Source organism: Priapulus caudatus, unplaced genomic scaffold (assembly GCF_000485595.1).
Source record: "Priapulus caudatus unplaced genomic scaffold, Priapulus_caudatus-5.0.1 Scaffold63, whole genome shotgun sequence".
Lineage (NCBI taxonomy): Eukaryota > Metazoa > Priapulida > Priapulimorpha > Priapulimorphida > Priapulidae > Priapulus > Priapulus caudatus.
Genome location: NW_014577124.1, coordinates 308834 through 320877, shown reverse-complemented (window position 1 = coordinate 320877; position 12044 = coordinate 308834). Strand labels below are relative to the sequence as shown.

At 45.6% G+C, this 12044-nt stretch overlaps 1 protein-coding gene across 1 annotated transcript; it reads right to left on the bottom strand.

Annotated features, from left to right (window-relative positions):
* Positions 1-2373: 2373 nt before the first annotated feature.
* Positions 2374-11238, bottom strand: LOC106821198 (homeotic protein female sterile-like). The gene is made up of 12 exons (XM_014825903.1): positions 11100-11238; positions 10466-10691; positions 9275-9463; positions 8690-8784; positions 8137-8292; positions 7539-7971; positions 5372-5587; positions 4855-4969; positions 4508-4590; positions 3896-3975; positions 3517-3681; positions 2374-3201 (listed from the first exon to the last, which is right to left on the bottom strand). The coding sequence occupies exons 2-12, from the start codon at positions 10524-10526 to the stop codon at positions 3154-3156; spliced, it is 1641 nt and encodes a 546-aa protein (XP_014681389.1). The 5' UTR covers positions 10527-10691; positions 11100-11238; the 3' UTR covers positions 2374-3153.
* Between the last annotated feature and the right edge of the window lie 806 nt (positions 11239-12044).

The window sequence follows — 12044 nt, the reverse complement described above, 5'->3', positions numbered from 1 at the left end:
CTCCCCGCTCTTCTCGTCTCACATACATCGCTCATCTCGGAATGATCTTCTCCACATACTTTCTCTCTCGTCACCCTCCTTCTCTCTCCCCTTCCTCTACCTCCCGCCTCTCTCTCTACTCTCTCCGTTCTCTCTCTCTCTTTCAATCTTCCGTTGCTTCTCCTATCTCATTCTCTTTTCCCCCTCTTTTCCCCTCTGACTGCCTTTCTTTCAATTTTTAAAAAGCCATGCCATTGAAGGAGAAAGGTTATTGGGTAGTGGAGAAGCAAAGTGCTATATTGTTGTGAAAATAGTGTAACATAATGTTGAGCATTGTGAATAACGTATGCAACGTATATAATGTCTGCAAAATATTTCTTGGACAAAATGGCGTTAAACTGCTTGAATTGCATCTTACGTCTATGAATGGATGTGTGTGTATGTTGTATTTAGTGAAAAAAGCAACCATGTGTTCGCTAACCAGGTGAAAGGTAAACCTTAACTTATATTTCTATGCTATAATAACCGGGTTAACACGACGAAGGCTTAGTGACGGGCCTATGTTTTGTTGAATGTAAATTATATTATTTTTCTATCGATCGTTGTGTGAAATTATAGTGCTCTTTATCTTGAAGAATTTGCATTCGGTAATTAGCTTGTGGTTCCAGCCACTCGGGCGAATGAATGACTACAGAAAGTGAGCTTACTTTAAATCTACAACACTATTTCCTTCCATATTTGTATGCAGGTAGAAACGCCAACTGTGCTTTTGGTATCCCGTGTTTGTATAAAAAGTACATTTGTGACATGTGTTTAAGTATATCGTACTGTGTGTGAGCATTCGTTACAACTCGCAATAGTTGCAAAGGCTACATAACAAGCATAATCAATGGTGTATGATCAATGATATTATATGTGTATTATCAATGATATTATACTAGATCCTGTAACTTGGTGAGATTACTCGGGGTTATTGGACGTCGTTGTTGTACAGTCAACTCTTCTACTAGGCTACCACTGTCGGAATTTTTATCTGAAGCTCGTTGTGGTTGATATGATGTGGGCCACATATATACATTTTTGATGAAACCCCCGTCTCCACATTCTATCCCGTAAGTCCGATCAACCAGCCAACCAGAGTTATTGTTTTATAAATACTAACAATTACGTCGTGAATCGGTGTACATTTTTAACCAGGAATTCTAATTAAGATAGTATAGGCATTTAATCACTACGTCGAAGTACTTCCACAGTACGATATGTGTCTCGTAGTTGATATTTTAGCTATATTTGAATGTGTCAGTGAGTAGTCTTTCTGCCCGCGCTATTTAAACATACCAACCTGCCAGGTTTCTCCCTCCAGCTCCCATCCTGCCAAGACCCTCCCTCCGGCTCCCATCCTGCCAAGACCCTCCCTCCAGCTCCAATCCTGCCAAGACCCTTCCTCCAGCTTCCATCCTGCCAAGACCCTCCCTCCAGCTCCCATCCTGCCAAGACCCTCCCTCCAGCTCCCATCCTGCCAAGACCCTCCCTCCAGCCTACCATCCTGTCAAGACCCTCCCTCAAGCTCCCATCCTACCAAGAGTCTCCCTCCAGATGCTGGTTCCGTGTAGCCGTACCCCTAGTGCTAACCTCACATAATGAGCGTGCAATTCTAGTGAGGTTCCACTTGTGTGGGTTCTATTTCTTGTCGCTCATAAAATGTCGGGTTGTGTCTTAACCCCACCCCCTACCAGCTGACTGTGGGCTGTCGTGAGATCTCAAATGTTAACATCACTGCCGCAGGAGATGGCAGTTCCTCTGCTAGAGACTGTAAGCATATCATCCAGCGAATTTTAGCCGCGAGCTTGTGTGATTCGCTCTCATTTTGTTATACGATTTTCCACGAATTTTACTCGTGTATTTTGTGCGCGCTGTGGTTTTTGCAGTGCTGCTTGCGGCGCGAGCGTGCTTTTATAGTTGTTCTGCGCTGGGTATAGTTAGTACAGGTTCTATTTGTAGCAACGAACGTGGTGTTGAGAGAATATGCCGGTCTAAACTCAACTGCAGGGTAATGTATATAAAGCAGCGAATGACGTAGACATTGCTGATGTTACGTGCTGTAGTCACGATGAAAGGACTCGGTTGTGCTATAAATGTGTAACTCTAGGCATGATTGATTTGAGTTTAAATTGATAGTTTTATATAACAGGTCTGTAAAATTGCCCTAGAAGCGATTATCGTGCAGCTAACTTCTTTGCTAGCTTCGTTCTTGTCAGCAAGACTGTCAGATATCTAGCGTAATAGGAATGGTAACCCTAGTTTTGTAATTCGTCGAGCAGTGACAAGTTGATGCGTCTACTACTCTAGATTTGTCGAGCTTGCTTCGTTGTCCATAGCAGATAAACACCTCCGTTCCTGTAAAATCTATTTATTCCTACTAAAACATACTAAATATGTACAAAACGTATTTTTCTAATGATTGTGAAAAACAGTAGAGAAATAAAAATGATACTATTTTAGAAACTAGTTCTTTTGTACATCTGTTTAGGGTCTTGCTATCAACATTCCCTGCTTTTTATCCGTTGATACTATACCTATACAACATCTAATTTGAGCCCGTTTGTCCTCCTAGAGATAAAGCTTCCTATACAAGCCCAGTTATACTTACAAATTAATGTACACTGGTACTAAGTACCCTTACTCATGCAAACAGTGAATGTGATATCTTAGGCAGATAACATACAGATATGCAACGAGATAACGTCGACTCTGAGCGAAGCTATCAAATGCACGCGGATTATATTAAATATCATTCAGAAGTCGAGTATTTGTATTTCGCATGTCTGGAATGTCTAGGTAATTTACACATTCCTCCGAGTTAATAAAAAAAATACAGAAATAACACGAGTAAACATTGATTCAGCTGCACTACGTCCGCACGTACAAACACGTTCTAAAGAGATGCTTAGATGCGATCACAGACAACATCTAAATACATCAATGATGACTATCAAACTTTGATTAACTATCAAAGTATGACACTTGATAAAAGCTCGTAATGCAGTAAGTAGGGGTACAAATTCCCTACAAATTAAATACGTCTCTCTACCAGCACGGTATATGATACACAAGCAGGTATTCTTTATCGCTCGTTGATGAACAAATGCTGAAATCCTCGCAGCCTCGTGGCATCTAAATCTTGCTCATGGATGGCACTTTCGATGGTGACATCAGATGACTCTGAAGATTGAAATGTACATAAACATTAGACAAACGTTCTAAGAAAAGTGTAGCCAAAAGTGCCTACGAAAATCTGAATCATCCTTAGCCATTTAATTGTTAATAAGTGTAAAGTATATTTCGAATACCAAATCATGATTGGTTTTAAAGCCTCCTGACTGTCCGAAATTTCTAATGAATCCCGCAGACGAACAAGTTCAGCTGAACCCCCCTACAGATACTATTCATATATATCCCCGATGATACGAAATGTGTGCATCATATTGAGCACAAAGGTAATGTACCCAGATACAAAAAAGGGGTAAATCTATTTACCGTCTGCCACTTCTCCATCAGCTTGTTGTACTCCTGCGCATAGAATTGGAACACTTCATCGCAGTCTTTACGCGCGTCGTGGTCACTCGGGTTGTACAGCTGACAGTTGGTCTTCACCAGCAACATGTCCGCGTGGAATTCGTCAAAGTTGCCGTACTGTCCTGCCTGAAAGTTAATAATATAGCCATCGTCTGTCATCCGCCTCATGGTTCATCACAGCGAATGACAAATAATATCACAGCGATTTAAAGAAAATCGAAACTTCAAACACTCGAATATTCAACTCTCGTGTGATATTATAACAGACGTACGGGGTTCTATACAGTCAAGCAGCTCACATGCTTATTTGCAAACTTTTACCATACGTGCAAAAGCTTACTTTAAGTTTGTTCCTAATGGTACTGAAGTCCATTGGCGTCTTGATGATTTTCAGATACTCAGGTGCCTCTGATAGGTCAACTACATAAAAAACAACCATAATAACATGAATATACAGCATAAAAGTATGGCTTTGGCTGGACACCGATCTTTACAACAGGAGGACATAAAGCCCGGCGCACACGTGAGTTATTTTACTCAAGTAAAATGACGCATGAGTCAAATTACTCGACGAAAATCCGCCGTACACGTGAGTAAAATGACGCATGCATCAAATTACTCAACGAAAATCTGCCGCACACGTGAGTAAAATGACTCATGCGTTATTTTACTTGAGTAAAATAACTCACGTGTGCGCCAGGCTTAAGGGTCTTATATCCTTATTTCCTTATTGCACTCCTGATTGAAAATATAGCTAATGCTAAATTACATAATCGAGTCATATATTTTTACTGCTGCATATAACACATTGCTTCGTATGCATAGAAACGAGCTTTAGTCTGGTGATAAATTGCTAGTTTATCAGATACACACAAGTGAACAGGAATGACCCCTCGCACACGCCATCACCTACTACCAGTCGCGTGGTGAGTAGACTTCATTAACGACTCACCGGGTTTGTTGAACCAGTCGGCAGCATTGAGTTCACCCTTCATGCGACCCACCCCTCTGTAGCGGGATACCTTCTCCAGTAACCTACAGCAGCACGTCACAGTAAAATTAAAACGCTCTCAGTTTATTCATTTTCATACAAAAATTAATTTAATTCTACATCATTTTATACATATACAGATTTTTGTGAAATGACTGTGATTACGTAAGCGCTCACTAATTTTATGAATCGATTCTGATGTTTGCTCGATTCTTCACATTTTACGTGATATTTTGTGGGAAGATTTTACTTATTTACTAAGACACTTATTCAAGAATGCTCGCCTTCTATATTGTGCCGATGCTTACCCCATCGCAGCCCTAACCCAGCTGCCACCGCTCACTGATCCTTGGCTGCCCTCATCCATCTTTCTTTTGCGTGTGCGTGAGATTAATTCCGCAGGCAATGCATACCCAACCTTCTCTGTGATGGAGCAAACATGCATCAGTACGTTTTCTTACTGAACCTTATTATATCGTTCTACACGTATCATTTCAGATAGCGTATATCATTCTGTATGACATACATTATTTCGTATATCATATTTTGGTCTGTTTCAATCCAGAAAATGTATAGAGTATGGTATAACATGTATCATTTTGTATAACATATACCACTCTATGTAGGATGTGTTATACTTTGTAATGTATATCATGATGTGTAGCATGTATCATTCTGTCTAGTATATCTTTCTGATTCAAATATATTGCTACATAAACGTACCAAACACGTATCAAACATTACTGACAACAACACTAAGGAAAATGTGCTATGATATCGCTAAGCTGTCTACAATGTGGAAAAATAAGTAGTCATCACGCTTACTAGTATCACTGACGGCAAAGTATTCAGTCTCGGCTAGCCTCTGACTAGTAAAGTCCTCGACGTTCATGCTGGACGTATCCAGCCCACTCGATATTACCGTCACGGAAGTGCCAGCTGGCTCGCCCATCACCAGCTGTGTTGACATGGCCGGCATCGCGACCACATCCGCTTGTGCTAGGGCAGTAACGGTCGTCAAACGACTCTTTGCATCAGCAACTGAGAAACAGGAAACAAGTGCCGCAGAGCGACAGCGCTCATCTAACGTCTACTGCGGTGACTCTGTGGTGGAGTGGTGGGATTCTAGTAAACCCTGTTGTAGGGTTTCAACCAAATATTTGGTTCTTGCGAGCGAGTGGAGCACGCCGAAACATTTGGACAGGTGCACGAGGGGATGTAATCCATAGGAACCCTCTCAAAATGACATGTTCGTTGGGTCTCGGTTTATTGCACGAAGTTGCCACGATCGATGGCGCGTACGTTTAAGTGTCTTCAAGATTAAAGGATGGAAAGCTCCCATCATAGTAGTAGCATACAACTATCGGTGCAGTAGACAGTGATAGGTAAGCACCGATCCATTTTTTACCCTCACGCCAAACACCGCTACAGGGTTCCTTCCGCCAATATGGAACTGCAACCTGATAGCGCACTTTTCCTGCCGCATGTTGGTGGCTCTTAACATACCCTGCTCTCGTAGACCACACTTAATTGGCCAAAAAAACTCCCACAGTAGGCGGATCCAACACATGCACTGGAGTAAGCCCACTTCTTGGTGCTAGCTCGGCATACGGTGTCACGGTGTACACATAACTGACAGGTGTACAGCAAATTGCCCATATTAAATTATACGATTTATAGGAGCCATAAACCTTCTTTAATCCAAATTTAGCTTTTTCGAAATTTCACGTGTCTCGACATTTTGTAGCCTCATGAATCCAGGGCACCGTTGTATAGATTATCTACTAGCAAACCCGGGCTAGTCCAACATTCTTTCTAACACGCACCCCAGTACATCAAAATTCCTATGGTAGTACTTACACCCATCCATCTTGCAATGTCCAAAAAGGTTATCTTGTACACTTTACTCTTCGCCATCGTCAGCAGAAAGTTAGATTTCCATGGTCCTTTCAATAATGCCATAGACTAGATGCTAGCGTCACCGTGAATACAATAAAAAGTTTTCCTACATCGCTCCGTCAGACGCATTGTCCTTCAGAAAATGTCTAAATCTGCCGGCTGCCATTGACCTTTTGAGCCTGTGACCTCCAATTTCGGCATACCTCTCCTCAGTTGGCACTTCTCTCGGTTTTTTCTCCTTACCCATGATGTCTACTTCACTCACTCCGCACTATCCACGAGCCTAGGTCGCAGCCGTTTAGATGATGTTGCCGCAATTCGGCATTCCTCCCTTTAGACTTTAAAAGTTAAGGATTCGTGAATGTTCTCCCTTCTTTCTGTGACACCTTCTTTTGACCTTTGGCGAGGCCTTTGACCCCCAGTGCTGCTCGAAGAACAACTTAACCCAACTCGTCTTTTGGAGCGGATTACCCCGCCCCACGTCCCGAATTATCTGTGACCGTACGCGAGCGGTTAAGATTTGTGCGGGGTCCCAAATATACTGGTTGACGGGACGCTCCGAACGCTCGCACGCATCTCGTTTCGCGAACGGTCCTGCTACTTGCACGGTCTGGCCTCTCTCCTCTTCTCTCTGCTCACGGTCTCTCTGCTCTGGATCACTCCGGTACGGAGATCATGCGATTACTACCAAGCTAGCCATCTGCACTCATGTCAAGATGAGCCTAAAACTATGAGCACGCTATCATATGGCACTTGCTGCCCTTTAAACCGTACTCGCATATTACATAGGCATTATATATGAACACTTTAATATGTATATGTAATCATATATGATATAATGTATACTATCATTTGCTGCCATTGTCTCATATTACTTGTCATTATAACAATGGCTAAAGAATATGTGTGTGTGTGTGTGCGTGCGTGCGGACGTGTATCTATATAAACTCAGCTTAGACTGTCAGTTTGCATTCACTTTACAATCTAAACTGGAGCAACAACAGCAAAATAGTTAAAACGAAGCACCGTAAGACGGTCGCAACATCACGCAAGAACCGCGAGCTTGTAGCGGCCACGCCAATCGGTCACCTACCTTGCGGCGCTCGCCCCGCGTTCGTCCCGGCACCCGTCACGATCGCTCCCAGCCCCGTAAGCTCGCTCATCAGGTTGCCGTGTCGAGACGGGGCGCCATCGCCGGCGCTCAATCGCCGACCGGCGTCCGACGATTCGCCGGCGCCCGCCGTCGTCTGCACCACCACCGCCGCGTCGCGCGTCGTCATGATCGCCTGCACGGCACTGGCGACGGTCGCTGTGTTATCGCACGGTGGCGCCTCCACTGCCGCCATGACGCCCGCAGTCTCCTGCTGCGCCGGCCGCTGCAGCTGTACGCCCGGATCCTGCAGCAGCGCGGCTCCCCCGCTGGATATGCTCTCTTGTTGAAGCTGGATGCCGCCAGAGGGCAGCGTCGTCACAACGAGTTGAACCGAGGTCGCTGGCTGAGCGATGGCAGGCAGCCGTGATGACTCCTGTCGGCCCGAGAGAGAGAAAGCAATGGCATCACGCGCGTAGGGAGCGAGCGTCGCACGTCGATCATCACGCGCGCGGATCGCCGGTGAACGATCCGACGGAAGAAATCTATTTTGCCCGACTGCGCTTCAGGAAGGATGCAGTGATGGTGCGTGGTTCAATACCTGCTGAGAGTTTGGATAGAAGAGACCGGTAGCCGGGTCTAACTCTGTAGCAGCCACGCCCGCGCTATCAGCAGCCACGCTAATGCCTGACCCATCTACGTACAGCTGAGCCTGCCCAGCAACAAGAGGCTGCTTATGCACCGATGGTGGCTCCACCTGGCACATGCCAAACCAAAAGCGATAAAGCTCTCGAAAATATCTGAGAACATTAACAACTGTACTTACTACCTACTTAACGACTAGGTACTTCTAAACAAAAATACAGGCATACGATTCGTGGGTAAAGTGATCTGACTAGCTAACCGAGACAGTAGACACAGACAGTAAACACCTGCTCACGTAATCCAGTCCCTCCATTACCGTGCACAACAACGACAACACTGGACCCGAGTTTTCGCAAACACAAAGACTCTGAGACTGCTTTGTAGTCAGTCACACAACAGAGTGCAATACCGAAGTAATACTCGTTTCCTTCGCTAGCTACAGGTGACAGTTACGTGTTTCGCTCTCGTGTGGCACTAGAGCGAGCCACGTGGTTACCCATACGACGTACGTTCTGGTCGGTGGAGACGGCGGCGCCTGAGATAACTTGCACCTCGTCACCTTCGCTCGTTAGCAAACCTTGCGAGAATAGGTCCGCTGCTTGCTCTGCAAAAACCCGTGTTAGAGATGAGAGCTGTAGATAGACTGTACACCAATCACGGGGCTGGGTGTTGGATGGGAGGTAAGTAATACATACATTATAGACCAATCACAGAACTGGGTGAGAGCTAGAAGGTGAATAATATATACTCTATAAATCAAACACACAGCTGGGTGAGATACACAGTAATACATTTCCTAAACCCCAAAAAGAGGGTAGCATTGAGCTAAGTAACAAGCTACTCATACCTACTCATATACAAGGTGTGGTAAGCTAAGGTATAAGCATTGCATACAAAATAAAGAAACAACACACTGAGTGAGAGGTAATAAATAATCACAAGCATACCCAATGTTGATGTAAAAGCCAAGGTAGCTTTTCCACATATCATTCACAGAGCCAAAGTCAGGGTTAAACGTAGTGAAAGCGTGAAAGGAATTAGTGAGGCATTATATAGTGATAAGCAACGCTCCAGGATTTTAGAGTGAAATGTACCTAACGTTAGATATTGACCCTGCAGCAGATCTGGTGTAGTGCTGTTTCTCTCCTTGCCACTTAGTTCTACCAGTGTTGTCATCGTTGAAGGATCAAATACACCATCCTCTCCTGCGGGAACGTTCAACACTGACCCGCCACTAGAGGGCATCTCGTACTGTATCCACTGACCTTGAAGTTCTGATGGACCTTGCAGAATGAAAAACGAAATATTTGATTGAAACATTTTGGCAATTTTAGCCAATTCAGTCTTTATCCCCCCCTTCTCTATCTGTACCTCTATAACACAGTGTCTCTCTCACCCCCTTCTCTCTCTTGTCTCTCTCTCTCTCTCTTTCTCACTCTATCCCTCTCCCTCTCTCTCTCGCTCTTTGCCTCACAATCTCTCTCTCCCACTCTCTCTCGCTCTTTGCCTCACAATCTCTCTTTCCCACTCTCTCTCCTCCATCTCATTTTCCCCCATTTCTCTCCCCCCTTCTCTCCATCTCTTTCTCTCTCTCTCACTCTCTCTCTGTCTCTCTCCTCCATCTCTCTCTCCATCTCTCTCTCTCTCTTTCTCTCCATCTCTTTCTCTCTCTCTCACTCTCTCTCTGTCTCTCTCTCTCTCTCCTCCATCTCTCTCTCTCACCAGGCGTGCGGTGGGCAGTCTGTGCCGCATGCACGAGCTCGCTCTCATTGAAGTCGTTTTCTCTCTCTCACTCTCTCTCTCTCTCTCTCTCTCTCTCTCTCTCTCTTTCTCACTCTCTCTCTCTCTCTCTCACTCTCTCTCCTCCATCTCTCTCTCACCCGGTGTGCAGCTGGCAGTCTGTGCTGCATGCACGAGCTCGCCCTCATTGAAGTCATTCTCTCTCTTTCTCACTCTCTCTCTCTCTCTCTCTCTCTCTCTCTCTCTCTCTCTCTCTTTCCTTCCTCACTCTTTCTCTCTCTCTCTGACTCTCTCTCCTCCATCTCTCTCTCACCCGGTGTGCGGTTGGCAGTCTGTGCTGTATGCACGAGCTCGCTCTCATTGAAGTCGTTCTCTCTCTCTCACTCTCACTGTCTCTCCTCCATCTCACTCTCACCCGGTGTGCGGCTGGCAGTCTGTGCTGCATGCACGAGCTCGCTCTCATTGAAGTCGTTCTCTCTCTCTCTCTCTCTCTCTCTCTCTCTCTCTCTCTCTCTCTCACTCTCTCTCCTCCATCTCTCTCTCACCCGGTGTGCGGCTGGCAGTCTGTGCTGCATGCACGAGCTCGCTCTCATTGAAGTCATTCATGACGCCGCTCTCCTCCCCGCCTCCGCCACCGCCGCCGCCCGCGACGTCGACGAACTCCCCCGCGCTCCGCGCGACGCCCCCTGGTGGTGGCACCGTCTCAACGATGCCCGCTGCCCGGATGAGGTCAGCCAAGATGGACGAACTGTCCTGCTCACCCAACTGTGACTGGCGTAGTGCGAAATGTGAATGTCAGAATAAATAAATTAATAATACTAATTGTAAATAATAACATTAATAATAACAATAATGTGTTATTGATAATAGATGATTATGTATTATTATTTATTAACTTATTAATTTTCATTACTTGAGACGCACGTTACGATTCACATCATCATATTAATCTCGAAGGAGACGAAGCATGGAAGTTTTTTCCCAAGATTTTAATGTGATTATTTCGAATATGTTCGAACAATCTTTACACTTTACCTATTTATTCTTTCTCATTAGTACAATTTATTAGTTACATCATGAATATATCTGCACACATATATAGAATATGGATATGTTAACGGGAACATTTCATTCGGGCTATCGTGGCCACATGCCGGCCTAGTGGGGAACATAACACACCTGTTGTTGTACTTGACTGGCTACCAGGCCTGCCTGTTGCTGGGCCTGACTCAACTCAGCTGCCGTCGTCTGCACAACTCTCACGCGCGTTTGTCTCGACTGACCGCTACCCACCGTCTCGATGGAATAGTTACTGCCCTGTGTCCAGTAAAAATATCAGCTGCTATTAAAAACGCTACTGTCTTGTTGGCACAATGTTCTAAACCATGTTAAAAAATACATGGTGCTATGAAAGTGGACATTAATAAGAAACACCTGCTTTGACATACTTTTTCATATTGATACCCGATACACTATCTCCCTCCCACAGACCTACCTAAACCACAACCGCTCCTTACTACACCACACATATAGATGCTGCTATGGTGGAACCAGGAGTGAATGACAATCCTTTCTATTCACTCCTGCTTCACTCACTTCCATACGCATACCCATACCTCCCCCGTAGCAAATACCCCAACCCCTTAACCAATACAACACCCACCTTAAACCCAGCACCCCCCACCCTGTTTCCAGTACTTGATGCACCTGCCACGCTGCTTCCCTCCTCCCTCGGAATCCACACCCATCTTAAACCCAGCATGCCCCCTGTTTCCAGTACTCGATGCACCCTGCCACGCCACTTCCCTCGGATTCTACCCTCGGCTTTCTCCCGAGGGCCGATGAACCCGCCACGCCACTTCCCTCGGATTCTACCCTCGGCTTTCTCCCGAGGGCCGATGAACCCGCCACGTCACTTCCCTCGTATTCTACCCTCGGCTTTCTCCCAAGGGCCAATGAACCTGCCACGCAACTTCCCTCGGATTCTACTCTCGGCTTTCTCCCGCGGGCCGGTCCACCCGCCACGCCACTTCCCTCGGATTCTACTCTCGGCTTTCTCCCGCGGGCCGGTCCACCCGCCACGCCACTTCCCTCGGATTCTACTCTCGGCTTTCTCCCGCGGGC